Raw genomic sequence first — 23,519 nt, forward strand, 5'->3', positions numbered from 1 at the left:
CTGGTGGGCTGCAGTCCATGGGATTGTGAAGAGTCGGACACGACTGGGCGACTTCCCTTTCACTTTTCACTTTCATGCATTGGTGAAGGAAATGGCAACCCACTCCAGTGTTCTTGCCTGGAGAATCCCAGAGACGGGGAGCCTGGTGGCTGCCGTCTATGGGGTCGCACAGAGTCGGACACGACTGAAGCGACTTAGCAGCAGCAGCAGCAGCAACAGCTAGGTTTGTCATAGCTTTTCTTCCAAGGAACAAACATCTTTTAATTTCATGGCTGCAGTCACTGTCCACAGAGATTTTGGAGCCCAAGAAAACGAAGTCTGTATTTTTTTCCCAATCTATTTGCTATGAAGTGATGGGACCGGATCCCATGATCTTAGTTTCTTGAATGCTGAGTAGGAGACTATTGTATGGAGGTACCGCAGTTTGTTTATTCATTCACCAGTTGATGGACTGGGAATTTTTTGCCATTCTAGTAGATGTGTAGTGGTATCTTACTGTTGTTTTTAATTTATAGTTCCTGGATGACTAATAATGATGAGCATCTGTTCATGTGCTTATATTTGCCATCCGTATTTCCCTTTTAATGAAATTTCTCTTCACATCTTGCCCATTTAAAAAACTGAGTTTTCTAGAGACATAAGAACTATGGATGAAGTCCTTTGTTAGATACATGTTCTATAAATATCTCTTCCAGTATGTGGCATGTTTTTTTATTCTCAGAAAAGTGTATTTTGAAGAGCGTGTTTTAAATTTTTATGAAGTTTTAACTTATCATTTTTTAATCTTTTAGTCTAAAAAGCCCACTTTTTGTGTTTTATCTAAGAAGTATTTACATAATACAAGCATACAAAGATTTCTTCCTTTATTCTATATGCTTCATAATTTAGGTCTTACTCTTAGGTCTGTGGTTCATTTTGAATTAATTTTTGTATATGGTGCAAATTAAGGATTTAGTTTCTTTTTTTCCTCTTTTAAATTTCTCTTCTGATTTCTTCTTTTATACTTTTAATTCTTTCAATGATTCATCTTATTGGGTTTTTTAAATAACTGTGTTGCTTAATTTCCAGTATATTTGAACATTTTAAAATATTTTTCTCTTACTGATTTTTAATTTAATTCCATTGTGTTGTAATGGAGAACATACATAATATGATTTCAGTCCTTGCATATTTGTTGAAATTTACTTGTGGCCCCAAATATTCTATCAAGTCAACCTTTAAAAAAAAAAAAAGTTTCTCTTTCATTACATCTTAAAAAGGTGGCACTTTCCAAAATTACTATTTCATGTGTCGTTTTTATTTTTGAAAACATAACGAGTTACTGTTGTACTTTATCTAATTGTTAAGAATGATTGTAATTTTACTGTGTAAATAATTTTAGTCTGTAATACTGTGTTGGTATTTGCTGTTTTTGCCTTACTATAGTCAAAAATTTGTAATCTGTTCTTCCCTTTTAATGGTTTCCATAGGTCTAAGATCTGGCAAGCTTGGTGAACAGTGTGAAGCAGTTGTCCGCTTTCCCAGGCTCTTTCAGAAGTATCCATTCCCCATTCTCATCAATTCTGCATTCCTAAAGTTAGCTGATGTTTTTAGAGTTGGGTAAGTCTTTTTAAGCCCTTGGTGTCCTAAAGCGCTTTGTTCACATTTCTTTGTTTTATATTATAGTGTGTATTCTTTTTGCCTTTCAGGACTTCCACATGATGGTTTTTTACCATTTTAGTGGACACATGTGGAAATTCACAACAAATTTTAGTGTGAAATTTAATAGCATTTTGAGCCAAAGTAAAGAGTATAAGGCAGAGAGTACTTATTTCTTTGGGGGACAGGATAATTCAAAATTAAAGACAACCTTGATATATAATTGTGTATTTTGGAAATATCTGTGGCTTTGTGCAGTTCATTTTGAGAAGTTTCTGATTTAACAATTTATTTTTATAACATGAGATTACATGTTACATGAGATTATGGGCCACTGTGAAGTGCCTGAAACATGTAAGCAAAGCCTGAATATATACCTGTTCTTTCTCTATGCCATTCCCTCTCCTACTTCTTTCCACCATTCTCCACATACTCGTGTGTTTACACACACACCTAATCAGACTTGCAGAAAAGAAGCTGTAGAATTAGCTTGAGAGGAGGAAGACCATCTTCTTGGTTCTAGTAGGACTGAGGAGATTGAGTTTGGCTCCCAGGCTTCTTTCTATGTTATGGCTGTTTGGGTGCCTTCCTGCAGGGCTGCAGGCTCTGCTAACTGCTTATGCTTAGTGCTTATCTCAGGGTTCTGCATCCATTGGTTCTACCAACCACGGGTCAAAAATATGTGGGAAGATAATTCCAGAAAGTTCCAAAAAGCAAAACTTGAACTTGCCAGCCACTGGCCACTAGTTACATTGTACTTACACTTGTTTCCATAGCATTTCCATTGTATTAGGTATTACAAGTAATCTAGACATGATTTAAACTATGTGAGAGGATGCGCAGGCACTGTGCCATTTTACAGAAGGGAGTTCAGTCTCCAAGGATTTGGGTTTGGTGGGGGGCTAGTCCTGCAATCAGTTCCCCTGCACACTGCAGATATCACAGGGATGACTGTACAGGCTTTTGACTGTTTCTGTGGTAAAACAGAATGTTAAGATTGAAAAACATTGGCCTGTTGCTAAAATTTATTGATATCATTTGTGTTGCTTTGATTCCTAATTAAATATTACTTTCCTAAAGTGGTCTAATTCATTTTATCTGTGGTTCTTCCTAGAAACAATTTCCTGAGGCTTTGTGTTCTTAAAGTTACCCAACAAAGTGAGAAGCATTTGGAGAAGATCCTAAATGTGGATGAGTTTGTGAAGAGAATTTTCTCTGTGATTCATAGTAATGACCCTGTTGCAAGAGCCATCACACTCCGGTATATTCTGTTACGCCGCTGAGTCACCACAAGATTGTTTGAGTTGTATTTCTATACCCCCAAAAGGCCGTACATTTACTTCTGTTATTCTGAATATTAAGAATTCATTTTTGTTTTTCCTAGTAAGAGTCAATGAGAAAATATGGTAACCATCCCAATCTGTAAATGCTTTAGAGCTAACCGTCTGTGATACAGTTTTGGTAACTTATGTTTCAGACACTCCTTTTGTAGGTAGATGTTCTGATCTGTTAACTCAAATGTAAGTATGGTTTAAAAGAAAGAAAGAAAGTGAAGTTGCTCAGTCATGTCCGACTCTTTGTGACCCCATGGACTGTAGCCTACCAAGCTCCTCCATCCGTGGGATTTCCCAGGCAAGAATACTGGAGTGGGTTGCCATTTCCTTTTCCAGGGGATCTTCCCAACCCAGGGATAGAACCTGGGTCTCCCACACTGTAGGCAGACACTTTAACTTCTGAGCCACCAGGGAAGCCTCATGCTTATTTTGAACTTTTACCTTTCTGACCTTGTTCTTCCTTTTTCATGTCCGTTTTCTGTATTCATCTTTGGTTATGTGCTCATTTTTATATATGATAATTTATATTTCGACTCCTTGGAGAATGCCAGGTACAACCACCTTAGTTTCTTCAGCATTTCCTTTTCTTTCTTGGCATTAAAAAAATTTTGGTAGAATTTCATTTTGTAAGCCTTAAAACCAGCTTGAACCATATCCTCTTTTTAGGTCTGTCATCTATGAAATTAGTATGTGTAAACTTTGGATTTTTGAAATTCACTTTCCTAAACTATACCTTCCTCTATTCTGATATGAGCTCCAGGGGACATCCTCTACTTCTCTTGATGTTGAGAGATTTGAAAATCATGATACAAGTAATTACTGATGTGGAAAAAAGACTGGGAAGTCTTACATTTTTACTTTGTGGGTCTGCTTAATAGTAAAAATATTGGACTCTTAATGCTTTGCTAAAATGGACTTCTTTATACAACATTAGAAAATTGGCATTTTGATGCTTTAGTAATTCAAAAGTTTGTTTTCCTGGGCTGTCTTTGGTACTTGGCATGTACTTCAAGGTGATTTTTTTTTTTTTAATTTTTGCTTGTGTTAAATTAACCATGTTAATTTTTCTTACATGTTGAAGTATGGAAAAATGTTTACAGAATTTGAGTCACTAATTTCTAAAATTGATATGTCATTAACCTGAGATTTATGGACTGACCTACAAACTTTAGTTTTGGTAAGCTTTGCCTGTTTCTTACTTTTCTGATCTTGAACTTATTGTATTTCCATTCTTTTTGGGTTTCTCTGTTTGCGTAGGATGTTGGGAAGTCTGGCATCAATAATTCCTGAGAGGAAGAATGCTCATCATAGTATTCGGCAGAGTCTGGATTCACATGATAATGTAGAAGTTGAAGCTGCTGTTTTTGCTGCCGCTAACTTCTCTGCACAGTCGAAGTAAGCCTAGGCCTTTTATAGTTTGGCTCCCCAAGAAGAGGTTTTGAAAGAATAGCTCATTTATATATGTAAACACTAAGGGATATAGAAAAATGTAAACAGCAAGATGTATTTTCCATGCTGGGAAAACAGGACTTAATCCATAAAATAGAAGAGTTAAGTACAGATGTTGGCATTAATCTGTAAATGAAATTAAAGTTCTCAGAAGGACAGGATCAGCCTGGGATTAGAATAGTTGGGGAAGGCTTCATTGGGAAGCAGAAGCTTTGTCCATTGAGGTGTCTTCCCCAAACCTATACTGTCCTAATACTGAATTATTCTTTTCTTACTATCTTCTCAAGTCTGGACAGTTTGACAGAGATAATAACTGGAATTGAAACCAATTTTAACTTCTTTGGGGTATCATACTCTATTATCTTATAAAATAGTATTTCTCTCTCCATATATATATATATTATTTTTTGATGAAATATTGGCCATAGTTTTATTAATGTGTTTGACTTACTGGATTATCCTCTCTAAAAAATAATACTATTTCTTTTACTGACTGATGATGTGAAAATAACACTGCTTTCTGGAGGGCATTTTGGTAATATGTATTTTGTATATCCCTTGGACCTAGAAAATCCACTTATAAGAATTTATCCTAAGGAATCAGCAGTGTGTACTGATACTTACTTGCAAGGATGCTAGTTATAGGGTTATAATAACAAAAAAAAATTAGTAACAAATTCCAACCAGTGTGCCAGTAAGATAAATAGGATTATACAGTGAAATACTATGTCAGCTTTTATAACTAATTTATTTTAGAAATATATTTGGAAACAGGTTACATAATAGGTTATATGATATTACACATTTATTTGAAAAGCAAGTATTTAGGATATGTATCGAAATATTGTCTCTGAGTGAAGATATTATCTTATTTTTATTTTCCTTTTTACAAATTTCTGTATATCCTGCTAGGAGCAAATTTTGGTTTTATAATCAGGTGACTAATGAATTTTTTAATGTAAAAATAGCATTTATATTAAGAGCCTCTGCTAAATTTGGATAAGACTTGAAATAGTTAGGAGAAGGCAATGGCACCCCACTCCAGTACTCTTGCCTGGAAAATCCCATGGACGGAGGAGCCTGGTAGGCTGCAGTCCATGGGGTCTCGAAGAGTCGGACACGGCTGAGCGACTTCACTTTCACTTTTCACTTTCATGCATTGGAGAAGGAAATGGCAACCCACTCCAGTGTTCTTGCCTGGAGAATCCCAGGGACGAGGGAGCCTGGTGGGCTGCCATCTATGGGGTCGCACAGAGTCGGACACGACTGAAGCAACTTAGCAGCAACAATCTTTATAGTTTAATTATATGCTCATTCATCTCTTCAACTGCTCTTATCAAACCTTCAGAATTCCAGGATTATTCACTGGAAAAGGAGATTAGAGAACGTAAACTGTGTAGTCTTTTATTTACTGATTGAAAGTAGTAGGTGTGACAGTAACTGAGGAAGAAAAATATCTAAGTAAAGATGATCCCTATTTGTGCTTTTGAAAATTGGCATTTTTTTCTTATTGAGAGTCATGGGTATTGCAAGAACTTTTTAAAAATTACTTTTATTGGTTAAGAGTTATATCTGGTGAATATTTATCACACTGTCAAGGTGTGAGTACTTTAAATCTGTCCAATTAAGTGTGTCCTTGGAGTAGCTCTAAAAATAGTTTTCTAAATATAGATGATAAATCTGTGGTTTAGTATTAGAATGTGCTTATGAAAATCATTTTTGTCTCAGTTTTTCTCATGTGTGATTATCAGAAGCTAATTTTATCAGCTGTGGAATTTCTGATCTATCTTGGAAAAGATTAAGACTAAGTAACATAGTCAAGGCTATGGGTTTTCCTGTGGTCATGTATGGATGTGAGAGTTGGACTGTGAAGAAGGCTGAGCGCCGAAGAATTGATGCTTTTGAACTGTGGTGTTGGAGAAGACTCTTGAGAGTCCCTTGGACTGCAAGGAGATCCAACCAGTCCATTCTGAAGGAGATCAGCCCTGGGATTTCTTTGGAAGGAATGATGCTAAAGCTGAAACTCCAGTACTTTGGCCACCTCATGCGAAGAGTTGACTCACTGGAAAAGACTCTGATGCTGGGAGGGATTGGGGGCAGGAGAAGAAGGGGACGACAGAGGATGAGATGGCTGAATGGCATCGCTGACTAGATGGATGTGAGTCTGGGTGAACTCCGGGAGTTGGTGATGGACAGGGAGACCTGGCGTGCTGAGATTCATGGGGTCGCAAAGAGTCGGACACAACTGAGTGACTGATCTGATCTGAACATAGGAATAACATGATTCTTCATTTATAGAACTGATGACCAGTAAACATTTAACAGTTTATATAGAAGCAGTTTTTAATGTACCAGGCTTCAATATGGTATACTTGTGATTTGTGATGTTTAAACATACCAAGTTAGTACAATAGTTAAGTCTGAAGTACTTAGCAGAATGTATTAGAGAGTGAAAATCAAGAAAATACACCTTTTCCAGATTAGCATTTACCATGGGAAGTTCCATGGACAGAGGAGCCTGGTGGGCTGCAATCATGGGGTCACAAAGAGTCAGACAGGACTGAACAGCCACGCACGCACACACACACGCGTGCACTTCCCTCAGAAATGGTGACCTGGTTTGAGATCAGATATCTCAACCAGTACAGATGGGTTTTTATCTTAGTATCTTTATTAGTTTTGGATCTTAGAGTAGTTGACCAAAAAAAAGCTTTAAAAATTGATTTAATCCTGTTTCTACCTGTCTGCTACCATAACCACAGGTAACTTGTTCTGAGGGTGTGCGTGCTCAGTTGTGGCCAGCTCTTTGTGACCCCATGGACTATAGCCCGCCAGGCTCCTCTGTCCATGAAATTTTCCAGGCAAGAATACTGGAGCAGGATGCCAGTTCCTTCTCTAAGGGATTTTCCTGACCCAGGGATTGAACCTGTTTCTTTTGCATCTCCTGCATTGGCAGGCGGATTCTTGACCACTGTGCCACCAGAAAGGTTTTAATTGTTAAGAGCTAGTCCCAGAGGAGGAATTGCAAACCCAAATGACTTCAGGAACCTGGAGGCATTGTCAAGCAGAGTGGTGACCTCTAGTGGTCACTGGTGGACTGGAATGTGCACACCATCTGAAAGGGTAACTGCTCCTGGGTACGAGCTGACAGCGATGGTGCAGGAACGTATGACCAGTGTTGTCAGATGTGAATTTGGGGTGGGAAGAAGCTGGAGAATCAGATTATTCTGTAGTCTCAGCGAATGAGACTATATATTCTTAACGTATTTTTAATGCTGACATTAAGAGTTTTAAAAAATATTATTAGACCAAAAAAAAGGAAAACTCCAGGCTTCAAACTTGCAGTTTATTGACCCTAGAGGCCCGTAACAAAGTTTTAAACTTTGCATTTGTTAAAAAAGTTATTATTTAGTTAGTTAAGACATACTTAGTGAATATCCATTATGTCCAAACTCTATTCCAAGCACCAGGCATACAGGAGTGGAAAAGATGAATGCTCTGTTGCTATGTAAACCCACAATAGTTTCAGCTGCTCATTAATGTTACAGAAAAATAAAGTAGTTTTGTCATTATGATGATGACCTAAGTAAGCTCCTTAGGTAGAGTGATCGGGGATAGCCTCCCCGAAGAGGTGGCATTTGAGCTGAAACAGTCCTGAAGAAGAGGCAGCCATCTGGAGGAAGGATATTCCAAGCAGAAGGAATAACAAATACAAGAGCGCTCTGAAATTGAACAGGTCATCTATAGATACCTAATACACCTCTTGCCTTGTACCCAAAAGACATTGAGAGCTTACTTTTTCTTACTGAATATAAGGCTGATATCAGAGCAGTAATTTTCAAACTATTTGGTATCACAATCTCTTTACACTCTTTGGCATTATTGACACCCTCAAAGAGCTTTTTTTGTTTATATAGATTACATCGATTGGTATTTACTGTATTAGAGATGAATGCCTAAACTTAAAATATATTATTAATTCATTTAAAGAATAACAAATTCCTAATGTGTTGACACAAAAATATCTTTATGAAAATATTTTTCCAAAACAAAAATCAATTTTGTGGAAAGAGGGACATTGTTTTTTACATTTTGACAAATCTCTTTAATGTCGGGCTGGATTGTCACATCTGGTTCTGCATTTACCATTTTGCAATGTGTTGTTTTGGTTAAAGTATATGAAAAAATGCCAGCCTCACACAGATACATAGTTGAAAAAGAGAGGAGTATCTTTAAAGATTTGTAGGTAATTATGGATATTTTTCCTTGATCTCTAACAGAACTAGAAAATTGTTGGTTCATAAAAGTTAGTTGCAATGTGAACTCTAAAACCGTATCAGTGAACATGTACTATTACATTGAAATCTGTTGGCATCCCTTACCTATGTGTGGTTTTATAACTTAGACATTGGTCTTTTGGGAAATATTGGTTCACTCTGTTAATGCAGGTCTACCAGATGTTGGCCCTTTCCATTGTAAAATATCAAATTTGTTGTTAAATATCAAAGGATCATATTTGTTGTTATCACCACTGATCTCATCAGGAAAGGCTTTAAGTATTAAGCTGTCAAGCTCATGGTGACAGATACAAGTTTTCTGAAGTGCTAGTTTTTGTTTAGAAGCTATGATTGGCAAAAAATTTACCCAGTTATTGTTCTTAAAGTTACATGCTTACTTTATTTATGTTTTTAGAAGATAATATGCAAATAGCCATTTCTGAATAGTTATGGAGTTTCATGAAAAAATGGCTAGTTCATCTCATAACTCTAAGGATTGCGTACTGCTTACCCTGCAGACAGCCGCTGTGTAATTTATGTGTGCTTTTTATTTTGTCAGAGAATGTTAAAATAATATCTTAATGGCAGAAAATATTTTATATAGACATCCATTGAACTGCAGAGTGAAAGTATTTCATGCCTTATGTGTCATGAATCATGACTGAAAGAACCAAGTTTGATCATGTTACCTGTATCATCTTTCCTTACATATTATATAGTTTTATCCCAAGCATTCATGTTACTGATAACTTTTGCAACATTCAGTGTTATTTCAGTTGCAACAGACTCAAAAGCAACACCTTAGAAAATACTTTTCAGATATATAATATTTTGAAAATGGCTACTTTTAAAATTTTTTATTTAATTGAAGTATATTTAACTATGTTATTTTTAGGTATACAGCAGAGTGTTCAATTTTTTATATATATATATCTTTTTTATATTCTTTTCCCATATAGGTTATTATAAAATATTGAACATAGTTCCCTGTGCTGTATAGTAGGTCCTATTGGTTGTCTAGTTTATATTTAGTGGTGTGTGTGTATTAATCCCTAACTTCTCATTTATCCCTCCTCTCCCCTTTCCCTTGGTGACTACAAATCTGTTTTCTATATCTGTGGGTCTCTCTCTGTTTTGTAAATAAGTTCATTTCTATCATTTTTTTTTTTGATTCCATGTATAAGGGGTATCATAAGATGTTTGTCTTTCCTAATCTGGCTTATTTCATTGGGTATGATAATCTCTGGGTTCATCCATGTTGCTGCACATGGCATTATTTCTTCTTTTTGTGGCTGAGTTATGTTCCATTGTATGTATATACCACGTCTTCTTCGTCCGTTCATCTCTTGATGGACGTTTAGGTTGCTTCCATGGCTTGGCTATTGTAAATAGTGCTGCAGTCAACACTGAGGTGCATGTATCTATTCAAGTTATGTTTTTCTCCAAGTGTGTGCCCAGTGGGGGGATTGCAGGATCATATGGTAGCTCTGGTTTTAGTTTTTTAGGGAACCTCCGTACTGGTTTCCAGAGTAGCTGCACCAGTTTACCTTCCCACTAACCTCGCAGGTGGGTTCCCTTTCTTCCTCACCTTCTCCAGAATTTATTATTTGTAGACTTTTTGATACATGGCTGTTCTGACTGGTGTGGGGTGATACCTCATTGTATTATCGTTTTGCTTTGCACTTCTAATAATTAGTGATGAGGGGCATCTTTTCATGTGCCTTTTGGCCATCTGTATGTCTTCTTTCTTCTTTGGAGAAATGTCTATTTAGATGTTCTGCCCACTTTTTTTATTGAGTTTTTTGTTTTTCGATATTGAGCTGTATGAGCTGCTTGTGTATTTTGAAGATTTATCTCTTGTCAGTTGCATCGTTTGTGTTTTCTCCCATTCTGTAGGTTGTCTTTGTGTTTTGCTTATGGTCTCCTCTGCTGTGCAAAAGCTTTTATGTTTAATTAGGTCTCATTGTTTATTTTTGTTTTTATTTCCATCTTGCTGGCAGACAGCTCCAAAAAGATATTACTGCAATTTATGTCAAAGAGCATTCTGCCTGTTTTCCTCTAGGAGTTTTATGGTATCTGGTCTTACATTTAGGTCTTTAATCTAAAAATGGCCACTTTTAAATAATTTGGCTCTACCCATATTTCCCACTGCGTTTCTACTACTTCATACTTACTCTGTTTTTCTAAAATTCAGAATATTTTATTTTATTGTTTATATTTTATTGTTTTATTGTATATTGTTTTATTTTATTATTTTATTGTGTATTTTATTGTTTATATAAATGATTAGCTTGTGTGTCAAAAGCTTTTCTTAATTAAAAGTGTGTCCTAAAACACTGTAGACTGAGATAGTGACCTTGAGTATTTCAGACAATGTCATTCAGTAATGAAATTGCAACAGTACTCATAAATCAGAGCATCTTTCCTTGAAGATCATGTGGGGACAGTGTTGGCATAAGCCCACTTGCTTTGTGGAGTTTTGGTTTTGGTTGCATTTCTTTCCCCATCCCCAGCATCTGACCTTAGGAATATTAGTTATGATTGGAATATTGCATTTCTCCTGAGCTCACTGTGTTCTATATAAGTCCTTAGAAAACTTAAGCAAATTTAATTTTTTTGGTTTTAAAGATTATACTGTTTTCTCTTTCCTAAGGGATTTTGCTGTAGGAATCTGTAACAAAATCAGTGAAATGATTCAAGGTATGTATTCTTCATTTGGTGTTACGAAGTGACTTAATGGTATTTATACTAATAATAGCTGCTAACATTCATTAATTACTTACTATGTGCTAGTCACTATTCATTCATTTATTCATCGAAATAATGTTTATTAAGTGTCTTCTAAATGTCAGAACTATTCTAGGAGCTTAGGATGCAATACTACACAAAGCAGAGTCCTTGCCCTCGGGTAACCTGCATTCTAATGGTGGAAGGGGTGGTAACAATAGATGAGCCAATTTATGACATACCAGGTGCTATGGAAGAAAGGTGAGGTAGGGATAGTCCCTAGAGTCCATGGCAGGATGGAAGGGGAGATGTTTCTGTTTTATATCTCTTGATCGAGGAAGACTTCTGATCAAGTGATTCTTGAGTAAGAAATGCATATTTTTAGGGGGAAAACATTCTGACCTGGGGGAAAACTCAGGGACTCTCTTCACTCTGCTAATATGCCTCCAGTATCTTCCAACTGCGACTAAACCCAAATCCAAATTGCGTACTGTAGCCTACAAAGGCTTCCCATGTATTACCCCATTTACTCTCGTAATAGTCATAAAAGAAAGCTCTGGGGTTACAGCATTGCACAACTCTAGAGAACACTACTTCTTTTGTATTTTTCTAAATGGTGTGTCTTTGTATTGTGTAATTTGGCAGACTTGAATAGGTAATACTCTTCTTTTATGGAAAAGGAAATGGAGCCATAGTAAGATCACTTAGTTGGAGACCAAGATATAGTGATTGAGCTCTCTCCGGTTTCCCTTTATTCCTTTGTCTTCCCCCTCTACCTCCAGAAAAAGGCTGCCCTGCAGAAAGCTCTCATTAGAAGCAGCATCACTCATACATTAAGCAAGTTTTTGCTAAACTTCTGCTGTATCAGACAGCATCTCAGCAGGAAACATGTCACACTTGAATTGCAGTAATTCAAATAGGGTTTAATGAAGGAGCCATTTACAAAGATGTGGGCAGAGTAAACTAGAGGGGATGATGTTGTCCTGCACTGTCTGAGCTGCAGGGGAGGGAGTGCTTATCAGAACCTGGAGTCACATCCAGAAGGCCACTTTGGAATACTGACGTTCAGGGGGATGCGACTTGATGTGACCTTGTAGAGGAGCCAAGGAATAAATACGCTGACTGACCTGAACTTCCCATCTGCTGGGGCTCTCCACACAGACAGGGCAGATAGCAAGGGAGTTGATGAAAGCTATACAGGTAAGCCTCCTAGGATGCTGGAGGATTCTGTATAACTTGAGTGGTGCATATATATGAATATAGATACAGGCATATGTAGAAATCTATTAATGTACGTATTTAAGATTCATTTTTGTTCTTTAGTTTTATCTATACAAAATTAAAGTAAATAAACAGGAATTAGGAGGTACAGAGAGAAAGGGAGAAAAGCAATGGGGTAGGAATGGGGGTGGGCTTCCCTGGTGGCTCAGATGGTCGAGAATCCACCTGCAGTGTGGGAGACCTGGCTTCAGTCCCGAGGTTGGGAAGATCCCTTGGCGGAGGGCATGGCAATAGTGGAGGGCCCACTCCAGTGTTCTTGCCTGGAGAGTCTCCTTGGACAGAGGAGCCTAGCAGCCTAAAGTCTGTGGAGTCGCAAAGAGTTAGACATAACTGAGCAACTAAGCACAGCACAGAAATGGGGGCAAGGTGGAGGAAGATTGGAGCCCAACATACAGAAGTGGCAGGTGAGTTTGAGGAATAAATATCCTTAAATTTTAAGCTGCTTGTGTTTCTGCGAAGTAAAATTTTGAGTCTCCCTAAACACGACTTGGCAATTAAACAACAACAAAACCTTCGGTAAAGGTGTCTGTAAACACAATGAATCCTCTGACTGCTGGACTGAGAATAGGCTTGCAGAGGAGAAGGGAGGGATATGAGACAGGAGTCTGCTGTGGGGAAGCTCTTAAGTAGAGACAACACTTAGGAAACTTTACAATGATCCAGTCAGGAGATAGTGGTAGAAATGAACCAGTATGACAGCAGTGAAGGTGGGAAGACTGTCCGATTTGGTTTATATTTTGAAGATAGAAACCAACAAGATTTGTTAATAAATTTGGATGTGAATGTAAGAGAAATAAGAGAATCAGGAAAGACTCCAGGGTCTGAGAAGCTGTGATGATGGAGTTGTCATATTTTGAAACGGGGAAAGTTTTACACAGACAGTTTCATAGTAAATATCAGAAATTCTCTTTGGGCCCTGTTAAGCATAAAGTACTTCTGAGATATCCCATTGGTGATGACCAGAAGGTAATGGGACATATGCATCTGAAATTCAGGGGGTAGGAATGAGAGGAGAGGCAGTCTTTAAAAGCAAATAGCTGATTGCAGAAGCCATGGGATTATATCAGCTCACTCAGGGAAAGTACATAGGAGAAGAAGATAATTTATTAGCAACCCCAAGGAATATCAGAAATTAAAGTGTGGATAAAAGAGGAGAATACAAAGATATTGAGAAAGGACAGCCAGAGGAAGGACAAAAACCAGGAAGAGTGAAAAAGCAAAAGCCATTGAGAAAGAGTTCAAAGATAGAATGGTCTTGCAAATGCATTCAGTAACTTAAGGATCAAAACAGCCGTAACACAGGCCTGATCTGACCCTGCACAGAGAAAACCAGGGAGTAAATACTCTGACATTCTTCTCTCTGCCATCTCCTGGGGGTGCTCTGCTTTGGCTAAATCTGAAGAGCGGCCAAACAGTACGGTAGTCGGTGTAAGCCACTGTTGGATGTTGAAATGTCATGTATTCACACTAACAGTTACTGTTATTGTTAGTGTTATTCACACTAACAGTTATTCACTGTGGCAAAAAGCACTCATCAGCAGAGATAAATTAGCTTTTGGCATATAAGTAGGACATTATGATTGACAGTTTTTTATTTACTATCACTGTTAAGCCACGCTGTAGAAGCAAAGACTTTCTGTTTATTTAGCTCCAGTGTTGACAAGAAAAGATGCTTTGGAATCAGTTCTCAATGAAATTCCAGCTGTGGATGCTGTAAAGAAAGGCAATGCTACACAAAGTTCAGAGAACTTTGCAACTGCTCCATACATAGTCGTTCACATCCTGATCTTGACTTAGTGTTGAAGGAGATAATTAAAATTGTAAATATAACAGGTTATCGCCATTGAGTTTGTGTATATGCATGTGTATATATGTTCATGAATATGTATATGTTTTGGTATGCTATGGGAAGAAAGAGGCAGCAAATATGACTGCTTTCTACTGTGCCTTTTAAGGATATTTTTTACTATCAGCCTGTAATTTAATAATCACCCCCAAATCAAGATAAATACTTTAGAAAAAACTATTGAACTTGATTACCTCTAATATAGTATTACATAAGCATAATATATAAGCGTAATATAAATTTAAACATATACTAGTGTACTACTTGGACTTCCTGGTGGCTCAGGTGGTAAAGAATTCACCTGCAATGTGTTTTTGTTCCTTTAGTTTTATCTACACAAAATTAAAGTATATAAACAGGAATTAGGAGGTATAGGATTTCCCTGATAGCTTAGTTGGTAAATAATCCACCTGCAGTGCAGGAGACCCTGGTTCAATTCCTGGGTCAGGAAGATCCCCTGGAGAAGGGATAGGCTACCGACTCCAGTATTCTTGGCTTCCCTTATGGCTCAGCTGGTAAAGAATCCGCCTGCAGTGTCGGAGATCCAACCTGGGTTGGATCTCTGGGTTGGGAAGATCCCCTGGAGAAGGGAAAGGCTACCCACTCCAGTAGTCTGGCCTGGAGAATTCCACTGACTTTAAAGTCAATGGAGTCGCAAAGAGTTGGGACACCACTGAGCTACTTTCACTTTCACTCTCAGGAGGTACAGAGAGAAAGGGAGAAGAGCACAGGGTAGGAATCAGGGCGGGCTTCCCTGGTGGCTCAGGCAGTAGAAAATCCGCCTGCAGTGCAGGAGACCTGAGTTCAGCCCTTAGGTTGGGAAGATCCCCTGACAGAGGGCATGGCAATACTGGAGGGCCCACTCCAGAGGGTTCGATCCCTGGGTCAGGAAGATCCCCTGGAAAAGGGAATGGCAACCCACTCCAGTATTCTTGCCGGGAGAAATCCTGTAGACAGAGGAGTCTCGTGGGCTATAGTCCTTGGGATCGCAAAGAATCAGACATGACTGAGCGACTAACCATTGAGTGTGCTGTTTGCTTTTAAATAGTCATTTTGCTAATGGAATCAGCCCTTTTGAATGTGAGGTATTATCCAGGATGAGGTCAGAAATCTCTAAGTGTTCTTCCCATGTGCAGGTCTAGCCACTCCAGTAGACTTGAAGCTGAAGTTGATCCCCATTCTGCAGCATATGCACCACGACGCCATCTTGGCGTCCAGCGCACGTCAGCTGCTACAGCAGCTGGTCACCGCCTATCCTTCCACCAGAATGGTGATTGTCTCTCTGCACACTTTCACTCTGCTTGCAGCTTCATCTCTGGTTGATACGCCCAAGCAGGTAATTTCAGTTTCCTTTAAACTTCCTTTTTCTTCAGTAAACTTGCCTTTTAAGTATTAATATGCTAAAAAAAATAAGTAAGTAACCCATAAGTTTTGATAGTATTGAGATCCCTTTCTTTGAAAGATCACAGTTTAATTTCCTTTTGCTTGTTCTTTTCCCTCTTTGTATTCACAGTATTGATTCTTGGGAGTCTTGTGAAAAAAGAGGTGGCGGTGAGGGTACAGAGCACAGCATGGAGTTGGTGTGGTAGGGAGGAAGATTTGAGTTGTATTCTCAGTGCTGATTCTTGGGAGTCTTATAAAAATTAAATGAGGTGGAGGTGAGAGTACGTGGCAGAGCATGGAGTTGGTGGGTGGAAAAAGGAAGAGTTGAGTGTTTAAGGCCAGGTCTTGTGCTAGAACCTTGCAAGTTAAGTGAAGGTGTATTTTTATACAAGAGGAGAAAGGCCCGAACATGGGTACAAAGCGAATAAATGACAGGGCTGTAATTTGAAATGAGCCCTATCTCAAATCTAAAAGTTTCACGAAACTACAGTGCATCCCTAACGATAATGTCAGTGATGGTGTCACTCATGGAGTAACTTCTTTCCTCTATAGATTCAGCTTTTATTGCAGTATTTGAAGAATGACCCTAGGAAAGCAGTAAAGAGACTTGCTATTCAAGATCTGAAATTACTTGCCAATAAAACACCACATACTTGGAGTAGAGAAAACATTCAGGTATGTAGAACTTCAAGCATCATTATTTTATATAGAAAAATAATATGATGTCATATTACATTTCACTTTACATTTTTATGTTATTTTTGTCATCTTAAGTGTTTGAATATGGAAGATTTCTAAGAGTATTGTTGATATTTATGGCAGAAGTTAAAACTGGCCAAGTAAATATATAAAAATTCTTTATTGTTTTCCCTTTACTTTTTTCTCAATTTTATTGAAATATAATTGACACACAGCACTGTGTAAGTTTAAGGTATATAGCAGAACGATTTAACTTAGAACATTGTAAAGTGATTATCTCAGTAAGTTTAGTGAACATCCATTTGTGTCTATCTCATATAGACACAAAGTTAAAGAAAAAATTTTTTAGATTTACTTTCTTAACTAATTTCATATATAACTTACAGCAGTGTTAATTATATTAACCATGTTGTACATCACATCCCTAGTCCTTACCTATCTTATAAATGGAAGTTTGTGCCTTTGACTGCCTTCATCCAGCTGCCCTCTGCCTCTGGTAACCACAAATCTCTTTTTCTGACTGAGTCTGCATGTTCGTTTGTTTTCTTGCTTTTGATGTATAATTGAGCTATAACATTGTTAGTTCCTGTTATGCAAGGCAGTCATTTTTTCCATACATTTGAAAATGATCACCATAAGTCTAGTTGCGATGTGTCACCATACAAAGATATTACCTAGTTACTGAAAAGCTTATATCCTTTAATGTTTAGATTTGTTGTAGTTCATTAGACTTATCTCTTAGTTCCTTTTCTAATTGTCCCATAGCAGCACCATGGCTAGTTGAGAAGCCCTGTTAAGTTGTTTATTTTATTCCTGTCTCCTTTACTCAGTTTAGGGAGAATAGTTTTGGTGCTGGCTATGATTTATTAGAGAAGAGGTAAAGCTTATTTCTCCTTTTCACACAGAGGAAAAGACAGTCTTAAGTTTTCTTTTGTTAATACAAGAGAAGATCTCAATCTTTAGACTTCTAATGTTACATCTTTTATAGCATTTCTTAGGTTACATTGATGTTTAATATTTTTCTCAAGGTAGAACCCTTTTTTTTTTTTTCCACCCATTACTGATAATGCACCACTTTTTAAAAAATGCTGCTTAAGGTGAAATGGAAAATTGTTAAATTCAATCTTTATTTTCATGGATTTTATTATTTCTTGGTATCATCATAGCTACAGTGTAACAAAAACCACTGAATTTCAGATTATGAATACTGAGCTGCTCTTTTTTTTGTTTGTTTGTTTTTTGCAATTTTCTAAACGTGTCTTGGAGAAGGCAATGGCAACCCACTCCAGTACTCTTGCCTGGAAAATCCCATGGACGGAGGAGCCTGGTGGGCTGCAGTCCATGGGGTTGCTAGGAGTCGGACATGACTGAGCGACTTCACTTTCACTTTTCACTTTCATGCATTGGAGAAGGAAATGGCAACCCACTCCAGTGTTCTTGCCTGGAGAATCCCAGGGACGGGGAAGCCTGGTGGGCTGCCGTCTATGGGGTCGCATGGAGTCGGACACGACTGAAGCGACTTAGCAGCAGCAAACATGTCTCAGTGGGCTTCCCAGGTGGCGCTTGTGGTACAGAACCTGCCTGCCAATGCAGGAGACATAAGAGACGATGGTTCAATCCCTGGGTCGGGAAGATTCCTTTGGAGAAGGGATGGCTACCCACTTCAGTATTCCTGGGCTTCCTTGCTGGCTTAGATGGTAAAGAATCCGCCTGCAATGCAGGAGACCTGGGTCCGATCCCTGGGTTGGGAAGATCCCCCCAAGGAGGAAATGGCAACCCACTCCAGTATTTTTGCCTGGAAAATCCCATGGACAGAAACGCCTGGCGGGCAACAGTCCATGAGGCCGCAAAAAGTCAGACACAACTGAGCATCTAAGCCAAACATGTTTTAATATATTATGATTGATAGTTGCAAATATCCCAAGAGATGAAGACAGTTATTAGTATTTGTACTTAATAGATGAGCAAATTAGGATTCAGAGAGACTTAATATGGTTAAGAGAGCTTCTTAAGAGGGCTTAATTAAGAATTTAATTAAGAGAGCTCTGTCCTCTGGTGCCTTTTTCCTACTAAACAGGAAGAGAATGTGCTCGGCCACTTTAGGGAACCAGACCCAGTGAAAGCACTGTATTATTATTCCATCTCATTTCTTTCCTTATTGTGAATAAATCACACACACACTTGTAGAATGTATATTTAATAGTTTAAATAATAATTGTAAGTCAGCGCATGTAGTCTCCATCAGCTAGAAATAGAACACTGCAAAAATCACAGGACCCTGCTTCCTCTTCTCACATGCTTCTCCCTGATCAGAGCCTTAATACCGCCCAAAGGAAACCACTCTTGACTTTTGTGATAGTCACTTTTTGCTCTTCATAGTTTTACCATCTATGCCTCCCTAAAAATACACTGTTTAGTTTTGCGTTTACTGCTTTTGCTCAACATTGTACTGATGAGACTCGTCCATGTGGCTGCATGTTTTTTCCTTTCATTGCTATTCCTGTGTCCCTTGATGGCATTGGGGGATTGGGTCTAGTACTCCCTACTGGATACCCAAGTCCTCAGATGCTCAAGTTCTTTGTATAAAATGAAGCAGTTTTTGCATATACCTATGTATATCCTCCTATATACCTTTAATCTCTAGATTACTTATAATACCTAATACAATGTAAATACTATGTAAGTAGCTGTAAATAAAATCTAAATTCAGTGTAAATAGTTGCCCTTTCCATGCTCTGAAACGGTTAAGAGCTTTGACATAAAAATTTTCTGTCTTGAGGGTATAGCTTTATAAGGGCCATAAATCGGTCTGAACCTGGGCCTTCTTCCAGGGATAGCATTTTGAGAATATTTCCTATTCCTTACATGGTTGTTACCCTGTTGAGGTTTTCTAGCTCTTCTTGAATCAGTCTTGATAATTTTTTTTCATGTAATTTTTTTTGCAGATTCATTAGTATCAACAAAAGGAGAACCTTTATAATTTGTAGTATGTCTATATTTAAAATTTTATCTTTGTTTTATTCTTACTATTGTGTTTATGTTTCCCTTTTCTTTATTAAACTTGTCAGCAGCATGGCTTTCTTACGCTTCAAGTGGTTGGTACATTTATTTTTATTCTTCTGTTTAATAATGGAAGCACTTAAGGCTATTAATTTTCATCTCAGTGCAGGTTGCCACATTCCATAAATTGCAACTTTTAGTGTTCCCTTTGCCATTAACGTGAAGTACACTTTTAAAGTCAGATTTACTGCGGTGTCATTTACTCACTGAAACTTTTCCAGGTATCCAGTTCTAGATATGCAGTTTGTTTCGATAAATCTATACAGTTGTGTAACCACCACCACAGTTGTGATGTAGAACATTTTTCAGTCACTCCAAAAAGTTTCTTCAGGCCCCTCTGTAGTCAGTTTTTCGCCTAACTCCTGACTCCCACTGACCAGATTTCTAGCCCTGTGAGTTTGCCTTTCCAAAATCTAAATGGATTTATATAATTTGTAGCCTTTGGGGTATGGTTTCTTTGGCCTAGCATAATGCTTAACATCATTCATCCATATTGTTACATGAATAGTTCGTTCATTCCTTTTTACTGCCCACTCCAGTGTTCTTGCCTGGAAAATCCCAGGGACGAGGGAGCCTGGTGAGCTGCCGTCTATGGGGTCGCACAGAGTCGGACACGACTGAAGCGACTTAGCAGCAGCAGCAGTATCCCAGTATGTGAACCACAGTTTATCTGTTCACAACTTGATGGACATTTAAACTGTTTCCAGGTTTTTTTTTCTATTATAAATAGAATTCCTGTTGTACAGACCTTTATAGGACATTATTTGAGTGAATACCTTGAAGTGGAATTTCCAGGTTGTGTGGTAAATCTGTGTTTAACTTTGTAAGTTAAACAAATTGTTTCCTGGAATAGCTGTACCATTTGGCGTAGTCACTGGCAGTGTCTGAGTTGCGGTTCTGTATCCTTGCTTGCACTTTCTATTGTATGGTTCTGTAGTTGTAGCCTTTTGAATAATTGTGTAGTGCTATCCCATTGTGGCTTTAATTTGCATTTCCCTAGTGACAAGCGTGTTCAACCTTTTAGGCTTGTCATCACCAGATCTCTTCTTTGGTGAAGTGCGTATTCTAATCTTTTATGCTTTTTTTTTTTTTTAAGTTTTCTTCTTCTTTCTGAGTTTTCTCTATGTTCTAGATACAAATTCTTTATCAGATGTATATTTTGCAAATATTTCCTGCCAGTATGTGCCTTTAATGCAGTGCCTTTTAAATTTTTTTATTGTGGTAAAAGTCACATAATATAAAACCTACTATTTTAACTGAATTTAACTGTACAGTTCAGTGGCACTAAGTACATTCATACTTTTGTGCAACTATCACAATCATCCATCTCCTAAAGTTTTCACCTTTGTAACTAGATCTCTAATATAATAAGTATTTTTTGAAGATTTTTGTTTTCATGAAATCTAATTTATCATTTTTCATTCCTTTTGGGGATTTATTTTTGAGTTTTATCTAGGAAGTCTTTATCTAACCCAAAGTCACAAAGATTTTATCATATATTCTCTTCTAGAAATTTTATAGTTTTAAGTTTCATATTTAACTCTATGTAGTCCGTTTTGAGTTGACTGTTGTGCAGTGTAGCAGACCTGGGTTTGTTCCCTGTGTCAGGAATATCCCCTGGGTCCCCTGGAGAAGGGAATGGCTACCCACTCCAGCATTCTCGCCTGGAGAATTCCATGGACAGATGAGTCTGGCAGGCTACAGTCCATGGGGTCGCAAAGAGTCAGACACGATGGAGCGACTAACACTTTCACTTTTCATCACGTACGGTGCAAGGTAGGAATCAAGATGTGTTTGGATAGCCATGTGTTCCAGCACAATTTGTTGAAAAAACTGTGCTTCCTCTTTGAGTTACCTCAGCATCTTTGTTGAAAATCAGTTGACCTTATCTGCATAGATCTATTTCTGGATTCCAGTCTGTTCACACAATTCTGATTTCTGTAGCTTGAAATCTATGTCTTGAAATCAGGTGGTGTGGGTCCTCTAGTCTTTGTATTTCTTCTTTATTTTGGAAGTTGTAGGTCTTTTGCCTTTCCTTGCCTTGCCTTGAATCAATTTGTCAGTTTCTGCAAAAAGTCTGCTAGGATTCTGATCGACATTTGCATCTACAGATCAATTTGGAGAGAGTTAACATCTTCATAGTGCTGAGTTTTCTATGAACACGGCACATCTCTCCATTTATGTAGAGCTTCCTCTGTTCTCATCAGTGGTTTTTAGTTTTCAGCATACAAATTTTGCACATATTCTGTATGGTGTTCCTAGGTATCTCATGGTTTTTGGTTATATCCTCAGGTTCCACATCTACAGATTCAACCAACCCCAGACTCAAAAGTATGAAAGAAAAAAAATCCCAAAAAGTCCCCAAAAGCAAAACTTGAACGTGCCACCTACAAATTTGCCAGCAACTATTCACATAGCATTTACATTGTATTAGGTATTGTAAGTAATCGAAAGATGATGTAAAATGTATGGGAAGATGTGCACAGGCAACTTACATGCAAACACACCACTTTAGAGAAGGGACTTGAGCATCTGAAGACTTTGGTATCCACAGCAGCGCAGAGGGTCTTGGAACCCCTGCAGATACTGAAGGTTGACTGTATTTTAAATCATTTCGTTCTTTTAATTTCCTTGAGAGCCGTTTTGATTTCCCCTTTGGCATGGAATTAGTTTTGGTTTGCATCCATTGTCTCATATAGATAAAAAGAAAAACAAAAAAATTTTTTTTTTGCTTGTGAGGGTAACTCTTAGGATTTCCTCTAACAGTTTTCCTATGTGTCACGAAGCGGCGTTAGCTACAGTCACCATGGTGTGCACTATACCCCTAGTACTTACTTTTCTTATAACTGGAAGTTTCTGTTTTTAAAGTGATAAGCTTTTTATATTTGTTGATGGAATTTTTGTTGTTGCTAACCTCTTGTTCAGTTCAGTTGCTCAGTTGTGTCCGACTCTGCGACCCCATGGACTGCAGCACGCCAGGCCTCCCTGTCCATCACCAACTCCCGGAGTTGACTCGAACTCATGTCCATTATTAATTCCTAATTTTAAAGTTTCTTTGCAGCCCAGTGTAGGGTCACTTTTTATAAACAGTTCATGGAATTTGAAAAGAAGGTATATTTTCTATATAATGTAATATATTAAATAATATAGATAAGTATATAATATATATGTATTATGTATTGATGTTATATATTATTAACATTTATTTCAGTATAAAACCGTATGAAATCTGTATAGTCAGATTTACCTCTTTGGACTTACTCTGAATCTTTTTTAGTAGTACAACATGACTTATTTACAGCTCTTGATGTAACTTCCTTCCTCTTAGACTGTTTATAACGTGTCCTTTTTGTGTCTTTTGTTTCATTACTTTGCTTTGTTATTTTGATCAGGTTTTCTTTGTTTATTCTCTAGTGAATTAAAGAGACTTTGACATGGTAATTAAACATTATTCTTACTCTGCCTACCTCTATACTTAATATATTAATGTAAGAACTTGTGTATCTCTATTCAGAATGAAAAGTATGTTTCATTGTTGCAAATTTTGGCAGGCTTAAGTACTCTTTTCTACTTCCCTTCATTCCCACCCCTTCTCTTTTGTGTTAAGATAATCTGGAATATAAATACCAGTTACTGTTTTTTCTTTAATACTATGTAATTTCTTTTTTGTAGTAAATTTTTTCATAATATTTCCATTGAATTTCACAACCACACGAATGGTCACTTAAGTGTTAACTGTTTTGTTGATTTCACAGCTTACTAGTATTTCTTCAGTATACCCCATGTTCTCTGGAGTTTTTTGTTCTGATTTATCTCTTCCTTGTG

At 37.6% G+C, this 23,519-nt stretch overlaps 1 protein-coding gene across 1 annotated transcript in view; it reads left to right on the top strand.

Moving 5' to 3' along the window:
• INTS7 (integrator complex subunit 7) overlaps positions 1–23,519 on the top strand; it is an 83,398-nt gene that overhangs the window by 15,555 nt on the left and 44,324 nt on the right. Inside the window, 6 exon segments of the mRNA NM_001076044.2 lie at positions 1,470–1,599; positions 2,753–2,899; positions 4,230–4,367; positions 11,352–11,398; positions 15,689–15,888; positions 16,488–16,610. Of these exon segments, the coding sequence (NP_001069512.1) occupies positions 1,470–1,599; positions 2,753–2,899; positions 4,230–4,367; positions 11,352–11,398; positions 15,689–15,888; positions 16,488–16,610 (785 nt within the window).

The sequence above is a fragment of the Bos taurus genome, chromosome 16 (assembly GCF_002263795.3).
Source record: "Bos taurus isolate L1 Dominette 01449 registration number 42190680 breed Hereford chromosome 16, ARS-UCD2.0, whole genome shotgun sequence".
Lineage (NCBI taxonomy): Eukaryota > Metazoa > Chordata > Mammalia > Artiodactyla > Bovidae > Bos > Bos taurus.